General features: G+C 45.0%; 1 protein-coding gene across 8 annotated transcripts in view; it reads left to right on the top strand.

Moving 5' to 3' along the window:
- epha7 (eph receptor A7) overlaps nucleotides 1–17,958 on the top strand; it is a 75,650-nt gene that overhangs the window by 42,603 nt on the left and 15,089 nt on the right. For 4 of the 8 annotated variants that reach the window (XM_078093991.1, XM_078093987.1, XM_078093990.1 and 1 more), the window contains exons 6-9: nucleotides 12,513–12,637; nucleotides 13,742–13,910; nucleotides 15,136–15,244; nucleotides 16,690–16,745. In XM_078093991.1, the coding sequence (XP_077950117.1) occupies nucleotides 12,513–12,637; nucleotides 13,742–13,910; nucleotides 15,136–15,244; nucleotides 16,690–16,745 (459 nt within the window). Of the gene's footprint in view, nucleotides 1–12,512; nucleotides 12,638–13,741; nucleotides 13,911–15,135; nucleotides 15,281–16,689; nucleotides 16,746–17,958 lie in introns of all 8 variants that reach the window. The other 4 variants (XM_078093989.1, XM_078093985.1, XM_078093988.1 and 1 more) reach the window with 1 other exon arrangement.

The following is a 17,958-nucleotide window of genomic DNA, read 5'->3' as shown; positions in this document are numbered from 1 at the left end:
CGTCATTTTTCATTTTGAAAACAAGATATGGCATTATATCTGCTTTCTAGTTGCAAATGTAATAAGTTCTGGCTTTGTTGAGCAAAGCAAACCGTGTGAAGACGTAGCCTTTGGTTTGTGTGATGTGGAGGACATTTTGATGAAAGGAATCTCTTGACTAACACTTATTGGCTATGTCTAAACGGCACAATGTTGACTAAAACCATTAAGGTTCTACAATGTGACTTTGTCCCGGGCCCCTCTTCAAGACGGGGCTACAAGATTAACCAAATATAAAATATCTGCTTTTACTGACCTCTTGGTTTCGAGCATCAGGGTAGAATATCCCTTCAGATCGGAGCAGCCACATCTCCCAACTCATCGATCCCTTGCCTCTCTCTCTGTCTCTGATCAGAGGTCACATTTGGTCATTCCTCAAGCCTGGCACCATTTTACCCCCCCCAACCGCCCTCTCACAGTATACAATGGGAAAGAGTCATTCTTTTTTGAGCAGGTGTCCCAGCATGACCGGGCCGTGAATCTGACTTCGTACCCGGCGATTGGACCAGTCACTTACCCTGGAAGCTGTTGCTGGCTGGAGGTGTGTGGCGTGGGGGGGGGGGCAGTGGTGAGACAAAGGACAGCGGACATGTCTTTTCTAGGGCACAGGGAGCCGGGGGGGATCCATGCCGAGTTCAGCCGGGCAACCTGAGAGCTGGCTTTGTCTCCTGAAGCGGCCGATCACTCAGCGCAGTTTCGGTTGAAAAAAGCCACTCCGAGGCTTTTGGGGGGGGGGTGCAATGTCCCTGAGTCTGGAAATGATCAGCCCTCGTTAGACTCGGCTGCTTTTTAGCACCGCAAAAACAGCTTTTCCGTGACACCTGATAATAAATCGTAGTTATGAATTTGATCCACACCAATTGTCACAAGCAGCGAGTTGTGGCAAACCAACACGTTTACTTTTTTTTGTGTGTTGTGTGGAAATCCCACTTAAGTCCCACAGAGGTGAAGTCTCTGCTTGTCTCTGCCTGTGCGTGGTGGCCATTAATCACCATCCGTTCGCTGCTTCCATAAGTTAACAGAACGTAAAGAAGAAAAGACGCGGCTCGGGAGGTCAATCCCTGAACGGAACGACACTTTTCCAGGCAGTGACACACACACACACAACCTGCCTGTAACCTTAAAAAGCGCTCCCCTGGGACAAATAAGCTTGCCTTGTGTTTATTATTGTGCGCGAGGGGTGAACACACCCAGTTGCGAGAGCGTTGTTGCGCTGCCTTCTGGTTCCCTTCATGTCCTGTCATTTGCTTTTTGTCTGCGCATAAAGAAGACGTCAAGTGAGCTCATGGCAGACAGATGAGTGATGGAAAAACTCAGCGCTGATGACAGACATAGAAAAAGCCAATCCCCAAAACTACAGTCACTAAGTAGGCTTTTGTGCAATCTCTTCTTTTTCTCCCGCATGCTGTCTGGCTGGAGGCTTGTCTGTAGTGTCTGGCCCTGAGGGAGGGAGGGAGGGAGGGGGGGTTACTCATCATGAGTGTGGCTGCCAGGATCAGGTCGTCCCCTTGATTACAAGACTGCTGCTGAGTCGGCGGGGCGTTCCGGTGCTCTCCCTTATCACCGGGTGCCTTTACTCTGGCTACGCTCGGGTTCCTGCAGACGGACACACTCGGTCCACTCGAACCGAGAGTGCAGTCAAATGAGTCTGACACTTTCCCGGCCATCATCGCACAGCACTTTCTCTCTTCTCAGACAGAAGTGTTTGTTGGTAGGTTGGAAGTAGACATTTGTTGGATCGGTGTAGCATTGCTAAACCCCCCCCAAAAAATGTGATTGAAATGTGATCAAGTTTTCAATACCATTTTATAATATAGACGTAAATGTCAAAAAGGAGGCACTGATTCATCGAGATGTTCCATTGCAATGATTAACACTTTTTCCACAATTTTTTTACAAATTATATATATAAATACATTGCTTCTGGTTTCAGCTGTCCATATGACTTATTTGTTTCTTTTGTTGTTTAGTTTCTTTACCGAGAGGCCCAGATACCAACTAGCATTCTAACCCTAGAACACGACTTGCCCTGTTCGGCGCTTTCAAATTAATTTAGCAGGAGAATTGTATTAGTGTTGCAGTTGCACCTGATTATAAGGATCTGTATAAAACATTTTTGTTAGTATCCCTTGAACGTCCATATTATACACTGTAAACAAGTAGTAAAAATAGTTTGTGGAAGTAAAACAATGTAAGCAAACACCTAATTGTTAAAACAGTAGGTCATTTTTTTAGACTATCACAGAATCTACCTTGTTTTTGACGTGAGAGTAGTTTCCCACTGACGGCTATTAGAACCAAAGCAATGTTAGGGCACTTTTCAGAACATGAAGTGGCTTTTGTGACTTATTAACTCCATAAATTACATTCTAGTCGCAAGCAGATATTTAATAATGGTTTGTTGGTTTGAACAAAACTTCACTGCAGAGTGTGATTAAACAGCTTTGATTTCATTTAGTTATTTTTGGTTCTTGTCTCAAACTGCTTTGTTGTCACTTTTGACATGAGGACAATCCCTCTAGAAAGAGATGCCGCGAAACATCAAGAACACAATTTGCTGGAATAGCTGTCCCTTCATCAGGCACGGACTTGAGGTGCTCAGCAACCTGACCGCAGCCCCCCCGGGGCAAAGTACATTCTGCCCCTTTGCCCAACCGTCCACGGCAGTGCGAGCAGGGCCATTTCCAGTGCTTGTCCGACCTGTCTCGGGTGTTGATCTGACTTAGCCGCATGGCGTCTCCGACAGCTGCTGGCCTGGCCTCAAACTGTTGGCAATCAGCAGCGTGCTGGACTGGACTGTGCAAAATTACATAGGCGGCTGGAGGGGCCGTGGGTATCATTTCCATGGCACGCAGCCGGTCCAAGATCCTGATTAAAGAGAATACCGGCACTGATTAATGCGATCACCATCCCGATGACAGAGGTATTTCTATAATCAACGGATGTTTGCGATGCTCGCCTTCAGCGATCTTATGTCCCAGCGTTACGCAGAAAGCGGTGGCTTTCATTTGTAATTTGAATATTTCCCATGCCCAATGCCAAACATTAGATTTATTTGGCTATAATAAGGGAAGGGGAGCAGCTGCCTCGGTGTGAAGCCGCAGATAAGTGCGACCATGGGGGTTGAAACTTCGGAATAATAGCAGTGCCTCAGGATCCTGACCGGTGTGCGCCATCGCTCCGCAGCACTGTGAATTCCGCGAATTATCTCGCTTATCTATCCCCGTGGAGCTCAGATGTCCAATCAGGGCGTCAGAATGGAGCGCCAGGGGCCCCCTCAGGCTGTGCTTTGACATTTAAGAGGTGGGGAAGGCCGTCTGGCTGCTTAGCATCTCCCGAAAATATCCACCTCGATATTCACACCGCCTCTTTCTTTTTTCTCCGTAGTGTTGCTTTTATTAAGATAAACGATAAAGCCACTGTGTATGCAGACGCATATCTCTGCCTAGCCCGGCCATGTATTTGGAAAGACATGCCTCGCAGCTGCTCAAGGCAGAAAGGTCAGTGAGGCGGCGGATAAGCAACGCCAAGCGTGTACATTATAACAAGTACCAGCGGTTTCATTTCTCATCTGGCCTGCGTCTATGTGTTTGTTTCCCCATGCGCATTCTCCCCTGACGGTCGGTTCACCGAGCCAGGAGTTAGATAGCAGGACTATAACAAAGCTCGCAATCTTTTCACGACTTCATTAGGCACGTCTGGGCAATGGATGTTCGCCGATCTCAGGACGTTTGACAATGAAGGCATCGGCCGTCTCGCAGCGAGGATTTAGCCTGATTAAATAGGTTCAGATGGAAAGCGTTTGAGTCTGCAAACACAAAACGACTTTTATATACAAACACGCCAAGCTCTTTCCTCTGTTTCTGACCGTGTCGTTTCATTCCCGGCGACCTCCCTGAAACAAGCCCGGCACCTCAAAGCATATTGCTCCCTCTTGCCGCGACGCCCTCACATCACGGTGCACCCATATGCCGGCCTGCTGTGTATTGTCAATATAATTATGATGGCTAAAATAAGTCAACAGATGGTCTTATTTGGCAGCCTAAGGGAGGTGCTTATAACAAACAACTGGGGCTACGCGTTTCCTCCGTGAGCGGTGGAGGATCTTAAATTAAGGGCCTCAGTTTTACGTGCGTGGAAAATAAACATAGCACAAAAAGTAAGGAAATTGTCTTTGGTCAATTCTTTTTATGTTGTAATAATGCTTTGGGCCAATAAATCTCATACTGGGAAAGCCTGTTTATTTTCATTTTAAAATGGGCCACATATGTATGGAACATGCGTTTGTGGGATAAGCAGCAGAGCGGAGAATGTGGGTTGTGCCCATTTAACAACTTGCCAAATCTCTCTGCCGTTGACTCGTGTTCGGTGTTGTTTGGTGGATTGGATGATTGATGTCTGCAGAGGAAACACTTGATTGACCTCCAGGATAGAGTTCGGTCCCAGATTTAGGAGATATGGGATGGCCACTGGTTGAAAAATCTCATTTTGACATCTCTGCATTGAGATTGCCTCCAATGATTTGTTTATACTGCAAGGGCTATTCCACCCTACACCATCCCACTGCCACCACCAAAAGATGTAACTCTATCGGGGCAGCAATCAGCATAGCCTTCTGTGTGTCTTCTCGACAGTTTGACCCTATGACCCAGGCAGAATCTGGACTAATGGCTCAACATAACGTTATTCCACACGTTCAGGTTGCAGCCGACAGCAAACGTGCACTGGCCGGTCACGGCAGACCTCGCAGGCCGATTGCAGATTTGACTATTTTTTCATGGGCGCAACCCATACACGCATGTTCCTGACAAATGTGGCACCATTTTAAAAGGGAAATAAGCAAGCTGTCCAACTCTATATGATGCATTGCTACGAAGCATTGAGAAATAATGAACCTAATCCCAAGCTCCTTACTTTTTGTGCTATGTTTACAGTGTACTGCGGCACAATCATGCTGCAGTGCACATTTAATTCATATTCCATGTCATTGTCTTTTGAGTCATACTGCTGTTCGCCGTCTGTCAAGCTGATCACTATGGCTTTCTGAAATGTGACCTGCTTCCTGCGAGGCGGAGGAGGAAATTACAGCTCACACCTGATAATTATTGAAGTCAGCTGATCGCTGGTGACCGTCTTTGCTTCAACATACAGTTGCCGATTGGAAGCAACCTTTTCTATGTGTGACCCGGTCTACCTCAGAATTTTCCTAATAGCTTTCAAATCTGACAAAATCTTTTCTGAAACAAATGGACCTTTTCGAGTATCTTTTAGAATGTTTCGTCCCAATGTCAAAGCGTTTTGAGGTGATAACCATTTGACCGTAGGAAGGTGTGGTGGTCAGATAATCTGCTCTCAGGACCCCAGCTAGGTAGCTATCCTTTTGGTAAATATAGCAGACAATTCTTCTACATTGTAGGGCTGGATGGGCTCCCCCATGACTACATTGATATGGTTCTGTATGTTTGGTACGCACGCTCAAAAGTAGCACACTGATACACATGTTGTGTTAGAGTACATATGTAATCAACCCAGAAATGACAGGACTTATAATTATAGATAATCGAAGATCATAAAGCAACAATTAACTTGCTTCTTTAGCATTTCATCCAGTGTAACTATGTGAATGTAAAGGTAGATTTCTAATACAGTACATTATTTTTGATGTGGTTTACATTATCACAATTGGATTGACATGCAATATCTTCTAATATAATTATATATATATATTTATAAAAAAGCAGACATAGAGCAGCAATCTGGTGAAAATGTTTATGTCAAAACCCGACCGAATTAGGCATATACATTCTGTGAGCCCTTTCACTTGTCCCTTTGTGAAAGGTTTCCCTAGAAATGGATTTTAGATTTTGATTATGTAAATGTCGCCCATGCTACAAGGGAGACAAGATGACTCTATTCGCGCCCTGCGTGAAGACAAAATAGACTTCCCGACTGCAGAATCCCCATTCTGGCTGCAGAAATCAGGGAGTGTGATGAGAGTGGCGGATGATAGGCTGCCAGCCCTGCTCCCTAATTTGGACACTGACACAGGAGAGCTGAGTGCTTCGTCAATAAGTGGGGTCCACGCTGGCTGGACAATTATCCAACAAAGCTGACCCGTGATTTCTGCATCTGTTCCACCACCATATGGCATTTTGATATTATAAGGGGGGGGGGGGGGTGCGGAAATACCACCGGGGGTTAAAATGAACTCCTTGTCAGGAGGCATTGGAGGGGCAATCATGCACAGTGCACCTTATGTGTGCTTGTCGGTGTAGCATGAATGCAATTCCCCCCCACTGACCTTCCACTGTGATTCTGATTCCTGGCTCGGCGGCAGCACATGGGGCTATACTTAAGCTGTTAGGTGTGGGCGATGCACTCAGCAAATCACACACCGAGAAACATTTACTTGCTTGAGCGCAGGGAGAATTCAAGGAGAGATTCTATTAGCCGGGGAAGGAATTCACATTGACATCTAATGCATTTACTCTACGACTGCAGCGCTTAAGAAAAAGAATTTAGTAGAAAAACACAGCTCCGCGGCAAAGACAATTGGATTCGATACCTTTCTGCCGATTGAGAGAATTGATGGGCATATATAGGGTCCTCAAACTGGAAAATAATGAGGGAGAAACCTGATGGCTGCGTTGAGCTGTCAGCGGTGAAAGCTTCAGTAATATATATATTAATAATCATCCCATCACCTCTGCAGCTGTCAGCCCTATGGAACATGAAAGACGTAGCCTAGACCTAATTCATAACAGGCCCAGCTAATTGCTTTGAAACGGAGCCCCCTTTGACCCTCCCACATGGTCACTAAAGGTGTCCCCGCTTCGACCGGCATTGTAATGCAGCGAGCACTCTGTCCTCTGCCGGGCTCTTTAAAAACTCTATTTTCAAACACTCTTGGTTCAAGGGTATTCTGCGTGCCTCCACCAGAAGTGTTGGCGGTGAATAGGAATGGTCAGGCCATCAAAATATTCAAGACATGGTACCATTAGCTTCTGATGGGCACAGGCTGTTATTTGGCTTCAATCCACATGATCTTTGTGAGGACGAGCTTGTAAAGGAATTGTATTGTTGCACGAAGGTGTTGGTTTGGTGTTTTGAAGTGAGGGGACCAAAGAACCTTATTCTGATATAACTGCTGAGTTAATGGGCTAGAAGACCTAAACGATTGAGCCGTTTTACAGCCGACGTCATCAGACATATGCCTTTGGTTAAACAAAGAGGTTCTTTGAGCTGTGTTATTAGAACTGAAAAAAAATCCTGAAAAGGCCTCAAAATGCTTTGAAAAAGCCAATATCATTAAGCAATGATCATGAACAAATGATGACTGCATCATTCCTCTTTTTTATCTCCATGATTGCATGCAAAGGTGACATGTTACAGGCCGGCAGCTGCCGGCTGAAAGGCGATGCCGTGTAGAGCCCCAAAGCCAGCGGCTTCCTGACTGTTCCTCTCACATTCATCAGAGCAACCTATTATGGGCCTATTATCGCCCTTCATCCTTTACTGTGGTACTCACATGCAGTTTACTAAACCCAATGCTGTTTTTTAGCCTGTCACTGGATGAATGGCCCTCAGAGCTAAGCCGCTGCTTCAGTGAAAAGTAGCTGGGTACAGATAACCTCCCCCACCCACACATATACACATACTTTCCACGGGGGTTCGCATGATAACTAAACCGCTGAAAACACCCACACACTGACATATGAAGGCATCCCAGCTGTAAAAAACAGCTGGGGGTCGCATGAAATTTTTGGAAATGATGTGGCTGTCTTAGAATGCAAATTGCATCCTGGGAGAGACAAACGACCCCCACCACGAGAGCACTACATTGAGAGGAGCAGACAGCAGTTGGACTCTGAGACAGTAGATAGCGAGAGAATGTTGTGGTCGTGCTTTCAAATCCAGCAACCCACGTACAATCCATGCAAGTATTCTTCTTCCCTCAGCCAGAGCAAAGTCTTTATTTTCAGCTTAAGTGGTTTTTATTTATCCATGAGCCAAACTGCCTGGCATCAACTTTTAAGGCCAAACCCAACAGTTTTATGCATAAACGTCAGTTTACCATTCTTCTGTCGGTCTGGAGGAGCTTTGTCAGGTTGCATTGTGTCTGAGAAAATTTAGCTGTGATGATGTCATCAAGGGTTATATCAGATCAGGCTACAATCTATAGCAAGACGTACAAACACTATACACAGAACAATGCTATTCGTGGCATTATGGGAAATGGAGGAGAAAAAAAATATACCGTAATATTTTAACAGCCTTTTTTTTTTCCCACCTCAAAGCTGCCAACGTTTAAGAACAGTCTGGTCTGCTCAGTTATGGGAGTCACAACACAAGAGTAAAAGTAATCTTGATTATGTCATACCCCGTTAGAGTCAAGCCAGCCAAACCAAAGCTTTTTGTTTCACGGGCTGCTGGAGATGATGTATTGAGAAAGGGGGAGAAAAAGGCTTCAGTCTAACAAGCACACTCCCCAGAACTGCAAATATTCACCTCTGCAGTGGCGACTAGGAAACTGAACGTCGCCTATGCAGCATGTTAAAGGCATCAAGAGCTGTCAATGTGTGAAAGTCTTGATGCAGAGCCGGCCGGCAAAGTGCGACTTTAAGTGTATTAACAGCTTCCTGAACTATACAGGGTTTGAATGATTAAAAAGGATTTCTTATATCACGTGTTGAAGTGTTTCTATCCAGCACTTTAGGTGTCGCACTGAACAGTCTTCTTCGTCAAACACGTTCCATGGCAATTGTTTCAATTGAAACGATGCCGTGCCTTACGTTTGTTTATGTGCCCGTGTTGGGCCCAAAGGATTCTTTTTATATTCTGACACATTGTAATCTCTTATTTTTAAATTAAAAACCTTTAAAACACTATCAAACACAGTGTTCTGCACTTGCGACGGGGTCCTGACAACAGCGGTAATTAATGTGAACTCGTAGCGCTGGTACGGTTCGTGAGGCAGGCACGCAGGCGGAGAAAGATGCTTATGTAATGAACTACCTCCAGCGCTCGCTCCTCGCCTTCGAGGCCAGAAATCCGATGGCTGAGTGAAAGAGGAGGATAATGTATTCATAAGACACTCAGACTGTGGCATCTGGGCTTCTGCATCAGCTAGCTTTACAGGAGGAGGTGTTAGGGGTCACTGAAGGGTTTACTAATATTGCAAAATGAAGGCACAAATGGCGTTCCCCAAAACAGTCTCTTAGAAACCGGGCGAGACAATTATACAATTTTCCGCTGCGCTAAGCTCACCAGGTATGCTTAGAGTCGGAGAGTGGCTGAATGGTGCCGTCTCCTTGATATCCAGTTTGTCACTTTGAACCAAGATGGGGGGAGGAAGGGAAGCCACAAGAGGAATTTTTACTGTTGTGTTCACTTGTATTTAACTCCAAATGAATTTAAGAATGACCCCGCTTTTCCCTTTCCGAGCAAACCATGGTCGCCCCCTCCCAACCCCCCCCCTCTAAGCCCCGCGCGGTACGCCACGTCTGCTAATACCGCTCCCTGATCCCATGATCTCTGTTGAAACACGCGGGACCCCGGCTCACTGTCGGCCCCGTGGCAGGGGTAAAGGAGCTGAAGGTTGGGGCGGGGCTGAGCTGAGTCACCGCTGTCTCCCCCGCCGCGGGCCAAAGGGGAAGTAAATGGGGCAGATCTGCTACCTGAGCCTGAGTCACACTCTTGAGGGAGAAGGAGGTGTGTGCGGGAAGGTGGCTCATCGTGCTGAACGCCGGCTCGGGACAATAAACCCGCTGACGAAATGTTTCATATGCTCATGTGCGATTTATACAAATAGGGATTTGAGGAACGAAAACGCCAAAGATGGAGACAGAAAAAGATTGATACTAAGTCTTAATCAATTAGTTAATCAAGAACCTTTTTGTGCAGTTGCAAGCACAATGATGTTGATATTGTTGTGTCAGCCTTACATTGTGCATTTTGTATTAGACTATACGCATACTTGATATAGTTAAGGGTCAAATGAAAGAAGATATCATAACAAATATAGTTTGAGAACCTGGTCTGACCGAAAACATGACAATGTTGCTTCATGGGAAGTGTAAGAGGTTTTATGAAGCCAAATCTAGTCCCATGGTTGTAGTTTGAGACCATATAAAGTTGCAACGTAGGAAGTGTGCAGCTTGAGGAGTGAAAGGGAGAATATTTTAGAAGCCACACCTGGCCCTGCGGTTAGTAGTTTGATCGGTGGACCATGTCATCAGCAGGAATCCGGAGCAGTTTTGGATTAAATCAGTAGTTTTGTTTTTGTACTCCCTAATATCGGCATCAATGCTGTCTTTTTTTATTGATTTTTACAGTAGTACTAGTGGTAGTAGTACAGAGTAGTAGAAAAACACTTTGTTGTGTAAACTTTAAATTGAATTGTGATGTAATCAATCATTTGATTCCTGTTAATGTTGCATTAAACAGACCATTGGGTCAGTACGCATCAACATTTAACGACTGCTTTAGTCCAACATTTTACTGTGTTAAGAAGAATGAAAAAAAATGTCTGCAGGGAATGAAGACAAATGTCAAATGAATGCAGTTAACAGACAAGAAGAATCCTTTAGTTCCCACAAACCGCAAAAAAAAAACATTTTAGGAGAGGTCCATATATCAAGGACACCATGTGGATGGGGGACTGAGAGAGCGGCCAAATTGGATGAGGTTAAGCTGCACTAACTGCTTGTTGTGACTCGGCGAGGGAAAACTCAATCGGCCCCTTTGTCCGTCTGCCCTGCGCCGAGAAAGGATGCTTTGTTCCCGTGTTTTGGGTGGATTATTAAGGAACATGTCACAACAGAAGTTTCTTTTTTTTTTTGTTGTTTTTTTTGACAAGGTCTTGGGTGAACGTTGTCGTTTGCGTGGCTGTCAGGAATGCCGATGAGGCCTAATGAGGTTTTAATCCAGCCGCAGTCATTAGTGGCAGGGTCATCGTAGAACAATCTAGGGTCAAGCTGCATTAGAGTGCCGGGTCACTGGGCATGGTACAAGAGCGTTGGCTCCTGTCTGATGTGGATGTTGTCAGCGTCATGGTTAAGACTGTACAAGCGGAAGATCTGTTAATATACATATGCCAGTGAAGAAACATGAGCTTCTTCTGTTTCATCAATTGCAGATTGCTCCAAAATCAACCGAATTCACATCCTCCTTTGGTGTAATTCCGTCATTCACGAGCTCCTCTTTCATGTGAAAAGCACGTCTTCAGTTCGTGAGAGACCCGGGAAAACTGAAATCAAAGAACAGCAACTGACAAGCGGCTTCTACTTCGGGGTTCGCGTATTCCCCAGGACGCCTTTTCAAACTCGCTAAGACGCGATAATTAATATGTTTTTGCCCCCTAGAGCAGCGTGACTCATGACGGTTTCACAGTGTGTTTACAGGATGGATTTTGAGGCTGTTAAAAGTGCAGATTACTCTTTTTTTTTTTCTTCAAGAATCATCTCCTTGGGATGAGGTTCAGTAAGCCAAAAAGCCTATTTTTCTCTCACTGCGGTCTTTAAGACAAGTGCTGTGGAAATGATGGTTATTATGATCAAGGCAGTAAAGGTGATGCTGGTGGAACCAGGAGCTCAGAACTAGTCGCTGTGCTGACGCACGGAAATAAACGTCTTCAGACAAGTTTAACTGCTTCTATTAACTTTCCAGGAAGAAGTTTGCGCTTGAAAATTTAGACTAATCTTTTCACTGAAAACAAAAGGTCTACACTTTACCTTCGGATGGCGCTTGAAAAATATATGTTTAGCTTAGCTAAAGCTTATGAAATGGCTTTGTGCGGCGTACTGATGCTGTGGTTCCCACACAACAACAGCCCCTCCTTTCTACATGTGTAAACATGTACATACAAGTATCCACTGAATGAATAAATAATAAAGCCGTGCAATTCTCTGTATTTTAACGTGGTCTGTAAATATTTAAAGAGAATGCCAACACAGAACATTTTAGACAAAGTGTTTTTTTTTTTTTTACATTAAATCAAGTAAACATATTCAAGCAGAATCAAGCACGAACCTGAAAATGTGCCTAACGTCTCCTTTAAATTACAGCTCAGGTTGTTACTATCATTCACCTTGACAACTAAAAGATGGAACTCTGTGTGGGTGTCTGCGTGTGGTCTATTGAGCAAATGTAAATGCCCCAGCAGTTAATCCAGGCAACCAGACATTCAACCAGACATTTCAAATGAGTCACGCAAAGAGCCGGAGACAATCGGTGTGAAGAGGGTGAAGGTAACCGTTCTCCCTCTGACAGGATGTCTCAACAGATCCGTCGTCGAGGAGAGCAGGCGTCTGCTTTGTTCCCGCTGGATGTTGAAATACATCCAAGACATAATGACAATTTCATATTCTCACCTCTTCACCAGTGGCTGCAACACATTAAAAAGCTAGTCGCTGTGAATGTTAGCAGAGTTGGTTTTCATCTCCCGGCTCATCGATCTGCTCTTGTCCAAACAGCTCCGTCGCAGGTCAGCGAGGTCATCAAGGAGAAGGTGCAGCAGCGCAGCATCCAGCTCTCCTGGCAGGAGCCCCGGCAGCCCAACGGCGTCATCACAGAGTACGAAATCAAATACTACGAAAAGGTGAGTTCCACAGTAGGCACCATCTCTTCACTTCTGCAGACTCTCCATTTTGTATTCTATCCGCGATGCCACTGCGAGTGGAATTCACCAGACTCCCGCAAGTGCGTCCTTTGTCTCGTAATTGCAATAATGGATGAAGATGCTCAGAAGATTTTAATCAGGCCGCACTCCTTTACAGTCGTCCCGCCCCCCCGACGCACCAGCACCCACAGGCCGCGGCCGCCGCACTGCCAGAATTAGTAATCTGTCGCTGTTATCTCTTTTCTCCTTCCTCGTAGCTTTTACCGTCACTGCGTTTCAAGTCCGAACACATTACAGCAACGGTTTAATGGAGCGGGTTTAACCCAGAGAAAAATCAATGAAATTTATTTTGTATAGCCCAAAATCGCGAATCAGAAATTTGTCCTCCGAGGGCTTTACCGTCTGTACACATGCAACATCCTCTGTCCCGCAACCCTCACATCGGCACAGGAAAAACTCACCCTTCGAGGGGGAAAGGACGTCAAATCAAAGGCTAGGAGTGCGGCAGAGCTCAGATGGCAGCCCCGCTTAAAGCATTGACCAATCGGACCCCCGTGAAGATGATAACTAGTGAAAATAAGATATGCTCACGTAAAAAAAATGAATTTGTTTCTGTAAAATCTAATACAAAAGCCCCTTTGCAAAAAGTGAATGGAGATATAAATGTTATATTATATATTTATATATATATATATGTATTTGTGTGTGTATATATGTGTGTGTATAATATATATAATTTTTTTTTTTTATATATATAAAAAATATATATATTTTAAACTTAAGTTAGTTTAATAAATATGGTTCATTCAGTATCAGGCAAATGTTCCCAGCACCGTTTGAATTTTGTATTGAGTATTTCCAGTTCCATTTGCTTTGATTTGAGCTGTTTTTCAAATCAATTTGATGCGATGTGTCACCTTAAAAGTCTGCCGTGATGGAGTGGGATTTTGCCCCTCAAATCTTTTTAATTTGAAACATCTGAGCAGTTTGCTTAATGCTGTCCAGCGATCAAAAGAAAAGGCAAAGAAGAAGTGATTAAATAAAATACTATTTCTCATGAAAACTGGTTTGCTTCTCTTTCAGGATCAGAAAGACCGGGTCTACTCCACAGTGAGGTCCAAGTCCACATCAGCCACAGTGAACAACCTGAAGCCCAGCACAGCCTACGTGTTTCAGATCAGGGCCTTCACAGAGGCAGGCTACGGTACATACGGCCCCAGACTCGAGATAACCACCAAGGAGGAGGCCACAGGTAGCATTCAAAGCTCCACCACGCACTTTTTTCGATTCACTTGTGCATTCAATTATGCTTCATTTGACAGTGTTTCACCTCTACGGTCTGACCCTATATTATGTTATTTGTGTATATATATATATATTTATCATGGTTTTCAAACTCTCGACTCCAAATTCGAGTGCAACCCATTGTGTATCCAACCCCGCTAAGAATAGCCCGGGGAAATAACAGAAATTGCATTTGACTTTGTGCTGACGACACGTCATGTGAAAAATCATTGAGTGCAAGGACGAGCCATCGTGGCGTCATGAGGATAAACCTTGTTTGAATCTAATCAGCTGCATTAGCTCTGCACCGGGTGTCGCAGCGTGTTATCGGTGAGTGTAGGTGAGGGTTGCTGCTCCGAGCTGTTCAGGATCATAATGTCTGGCATTATGATCCACCGTAGAGAAGCGGATTCACATGAGGTATGAGACAACGATTGATTCAAATCCCAGGCACGGTGCATGTGCTATGTCACAACAGGGGAATCAGCATGTTGTGGAAACGCTCTCACTAGTTTTTGTTTCTCGGAAGTGGGGGGGGGGAGAATTTGAGTTTCATTAATTCATTGGTTCTGAAGACCACCGTGCATCCCCTTCCCTACATCCACAAACTCCTGCATGATTAGTAGCGCCGCATGCAGAGCGTGTCCATAGGACAAGGTTAGACGTTTTGCAGTCCGGTCAGAGTGTCCTTGACCAGCGCAGAGTGGAAGCTTGCAAAATGACAGCCCCCCCCCAAAAAAAGTATATAACATTAAATCAGTGTGCCATCAAGGCTCGGATTAACTGATCAAATGTTGTTGCTTTCCTCCTCAAACAGGCCACAACAATAGCAAACAAAGAAAATCTTTCTTACCAAGTAGATCCACTTGGAAACCCACCTCTCTCACACGCACACCCACACACACGTGGAAACAATCCAACCTGAATGTGTCTTTGTTTGAGATGAAGGGCATCGCCGCCGCCGTCTGGGTCTATTAAGCCCACTTTCTGAAACAGTGAAGTGTGAGGACGACTCAAAAATAGAAGCAGACCCCCCCCCCACCTCCTCGTCTTCCTCCTCATCCTCTGCACCTCCTGTCGGGCGAAGTTATATCCCACCGTTTGTGGTGGTTCGATGTGCCCAAATTCTCACTGAACGTCTTTTTTTCCTTTTGTGTTCTTTTTTTTTTTTCCGTGTGTGTCCGTCCCGTCAGCGGCGATCGTCTCCAGCGAGCAGAACCCCGTCATCATCATAGCGGTGGTGGCCGTGGCGGGGACCATCATCCTGGTGTTCATGGTGTTCGGCTTCATCATCGGGAGAAGGTACGCTCTCGCGGGCCCCATTGACTCTCCGCTCCTGTGAGTCTGCGCTTGTTAAATTAGCCCTCTCTCTCCAATCACGGGCCTCCGCGCCCTCCCGCGGTTGTTGCCTCACATGCGCGCACACATGCACACGCACGCTCACGTACGCACCCATCATCTTGTGGCATGCTGTGCTAATGAACTGTGATGCTTCTTTTTTTTTTTTTTTTTTTTACATCCTCACCTCTTTAAGCCCTTTTTGAGATTCTTTTTTTTTTTTTTAAGAGCCATTATGAGACAAGTCCTCCAGAGCAAAAGCGAGCTTTGGCTCTGCATGTGTGTGTGTGAGATCCGGAGGGTCTTTATCATTCCGTCACACACACACTCATCTGCACCAACGGCCCCTCGTCAGAACTTTCATTTAATGCAGTTCTTTAGAATCAGCCTTGAAGATAAAGATCCATACGTCTGACCTGAAAGCTGCATAATTGCCAAAATGGGCTCAAAGGTGGCCAATTCAGACCATACAAAATACAATGCAACCATCGTTTTACAAAACTAAGTGGAAATACATTGCAGCCCATTTAGCCGCTGCCATCTGCAGCATTCTCCCTCAATTACTGACCAAATAAAAAAATGACTGTACCCACTTCTTACGTGGATACAATACTATGGTCCAGATTAGAAACCACAAACCCTGCCTTTTAAGTTCGATGTGCATATTATTTTGTTAATATTTTGTTAACGTTTTTCCAATGTAGTTGCTGGTCTTATCTACCAGTGAGTCAAAGTTGGGAGTTTAATGCACATCTGAGCCCGTCATTCAACAACCGTTGTGTGAATCTCTCCAGGAACCAAAAAAATATATACACATATAATATAATATATATATATGATTTTTCTCCAGCACATAATTTCCATATCATTCCATTGGTGACGGTCACAACTGTAACCTGCAACCAAGATCTTTTCTCAACAACATGTTCAATCAAGGACCACTCACTAAACCACCAAAATAAAAATAGCTCCACGTACAGTGAAATCAGCCTGTAAATGAGAGTTCTGGTCGAACAGAATGAGCAGTGGATACAATGCTGCACATGTGTCAATGCATCAACAATAAGTGCATGTCCAGCACTTGCAGCTCATTCCACCTTTTCAGATGTGGTCCACCTATTTTTTTTCTTTTTTGCCCCCGGTCATGCTCAGAGACCAACTTTGTGCCGCAAAACACCTGCTCGAGGGAACCTTCAACACGTTAATATCGCAAAAATGGATATTACAAGACGTGTTGAACTGTCCTCAACAGCGCATGCCATGTTCAATATGCATTAATATGATACTCCGCTTTAAAATTCTTTTGATTTAGGGCATTTGTTTGCTCTGCACAGTCAGTTGATTCTGCACTCCTCCCACCCACCCACCCACCAACCCTTCCCTTCCCCACCTCCCCCTTTCCTGTGCAGGCACTGCGGGTACAGCAAAGCAGATCAGGAGGGGGACGAGGAGCTCTACTTCCAATGTGAGTGTCTGAGTTATCTTGTACACACACACACACACACACACACACACACACACACACACACACGTAGACAGGTGTATCTCAATTACTGCATGCCTAACAGAAAGGGGTGCTTTTAAAAAAAGACGTCAACAAAAATAGCATTAGCCCCCACAGGCATGTGCGTTTGATTTGATTCGGGTCAGAGCCGGGTAACAATCTGGCGAACATCTGCCACTGGTTGGCAGGACTCAGTCAGTGGAGATGAAGGCGTTGGGGAACTACAAATGAGCGAAAGGGGCACCTGTCAGGGAGGAGAGGTTGACCTCGTGGAGGGGGGGGGGGGGTGTTCTCGTAAAAAAAGAAAAAGAAAAGGGTGCCATAACTCAGGTGGTTGTAGTGAGGGACAGAGGCAAAGGGAACCTCTGTCCCTCAAGGGACAGCAGCTTGCCTCCCAAACCCAAGGACATGGTGTAACAACACGACACAACCGCATTTCGACAAGAAGACACAGCTGCCAACAACACACAACTAGTGACCCCGGCCAAGGAGGTTATGTTTACAGCTCGGTTCGTTGGTTTGTACATTATCATTGTGTACCCTATCACGAAAATTTGCTCTGCATTGATGTGCTGTCGAAATGTATTGACAAAAACGAATTCCTGACTGGGAAAAGATCACAATAAGCAAAAATATTGTTGAAGCAATCAAACACAACCCCTCTTTTCTTAGATTATATTTTGTTACGACTTCAAGCTCATTAACATGTCAGTCTCTGACGAACAACTTCTCTACTTCGGGAAAGAGCAACGCGAGTGTCACTCAAGTTTTGTTCTGAATAGTTTCAGCGTCGTCTTGTTTTGTGTCTGCAGGTTTTTTAATCTGTTTGTGCTGCTTCTCCAAAACGCTACAGTTAGCCTCCTGTTAGCTTGTGCTGCAGCTGTCGGATAGAAAATAAGTTGTGATGCTTTACAAGCTTATTTCCAACAACACCAACAGCAGGTCAGGGCAGGTTGAAGATGAAGTTAGCTGGAATTATTTAGAGAACGTGATTTACTTAGTTTGGCCTCAGTTGACGATTCATTCTGTGGCACTTTTACCATTTGAAGTATTAGTAATTGTTTCTGCGCCACCCAGAAAACAACGAATGTGTGTGTGTTAAAGGATGCAGTAAGCTGAGAGTGGGGGGATGGCAGTACGAAGTGATAAAGGTTGGAGTGTTAGTACTCAGGAA

This window comes from Gasterosteus aculeatus, chromosome 18 (assembly GCF_964276395.1).
Source record: "Gasterosteus aculeatus chromosome 18, fGasAcu3.hap1.1, whole genome shotgun sequence".
In the NCBI taxonomy this organism is placed as follows: Eukaryota; Metazoa; Chordata; class Actinopteri; order Perciformes; family Gasterosteidae; genus Gasterosteus; species Gasterosteus aculeatus.
This window is presented reverse-complemented; position numbering and strand designations above follow the sequence as displayed.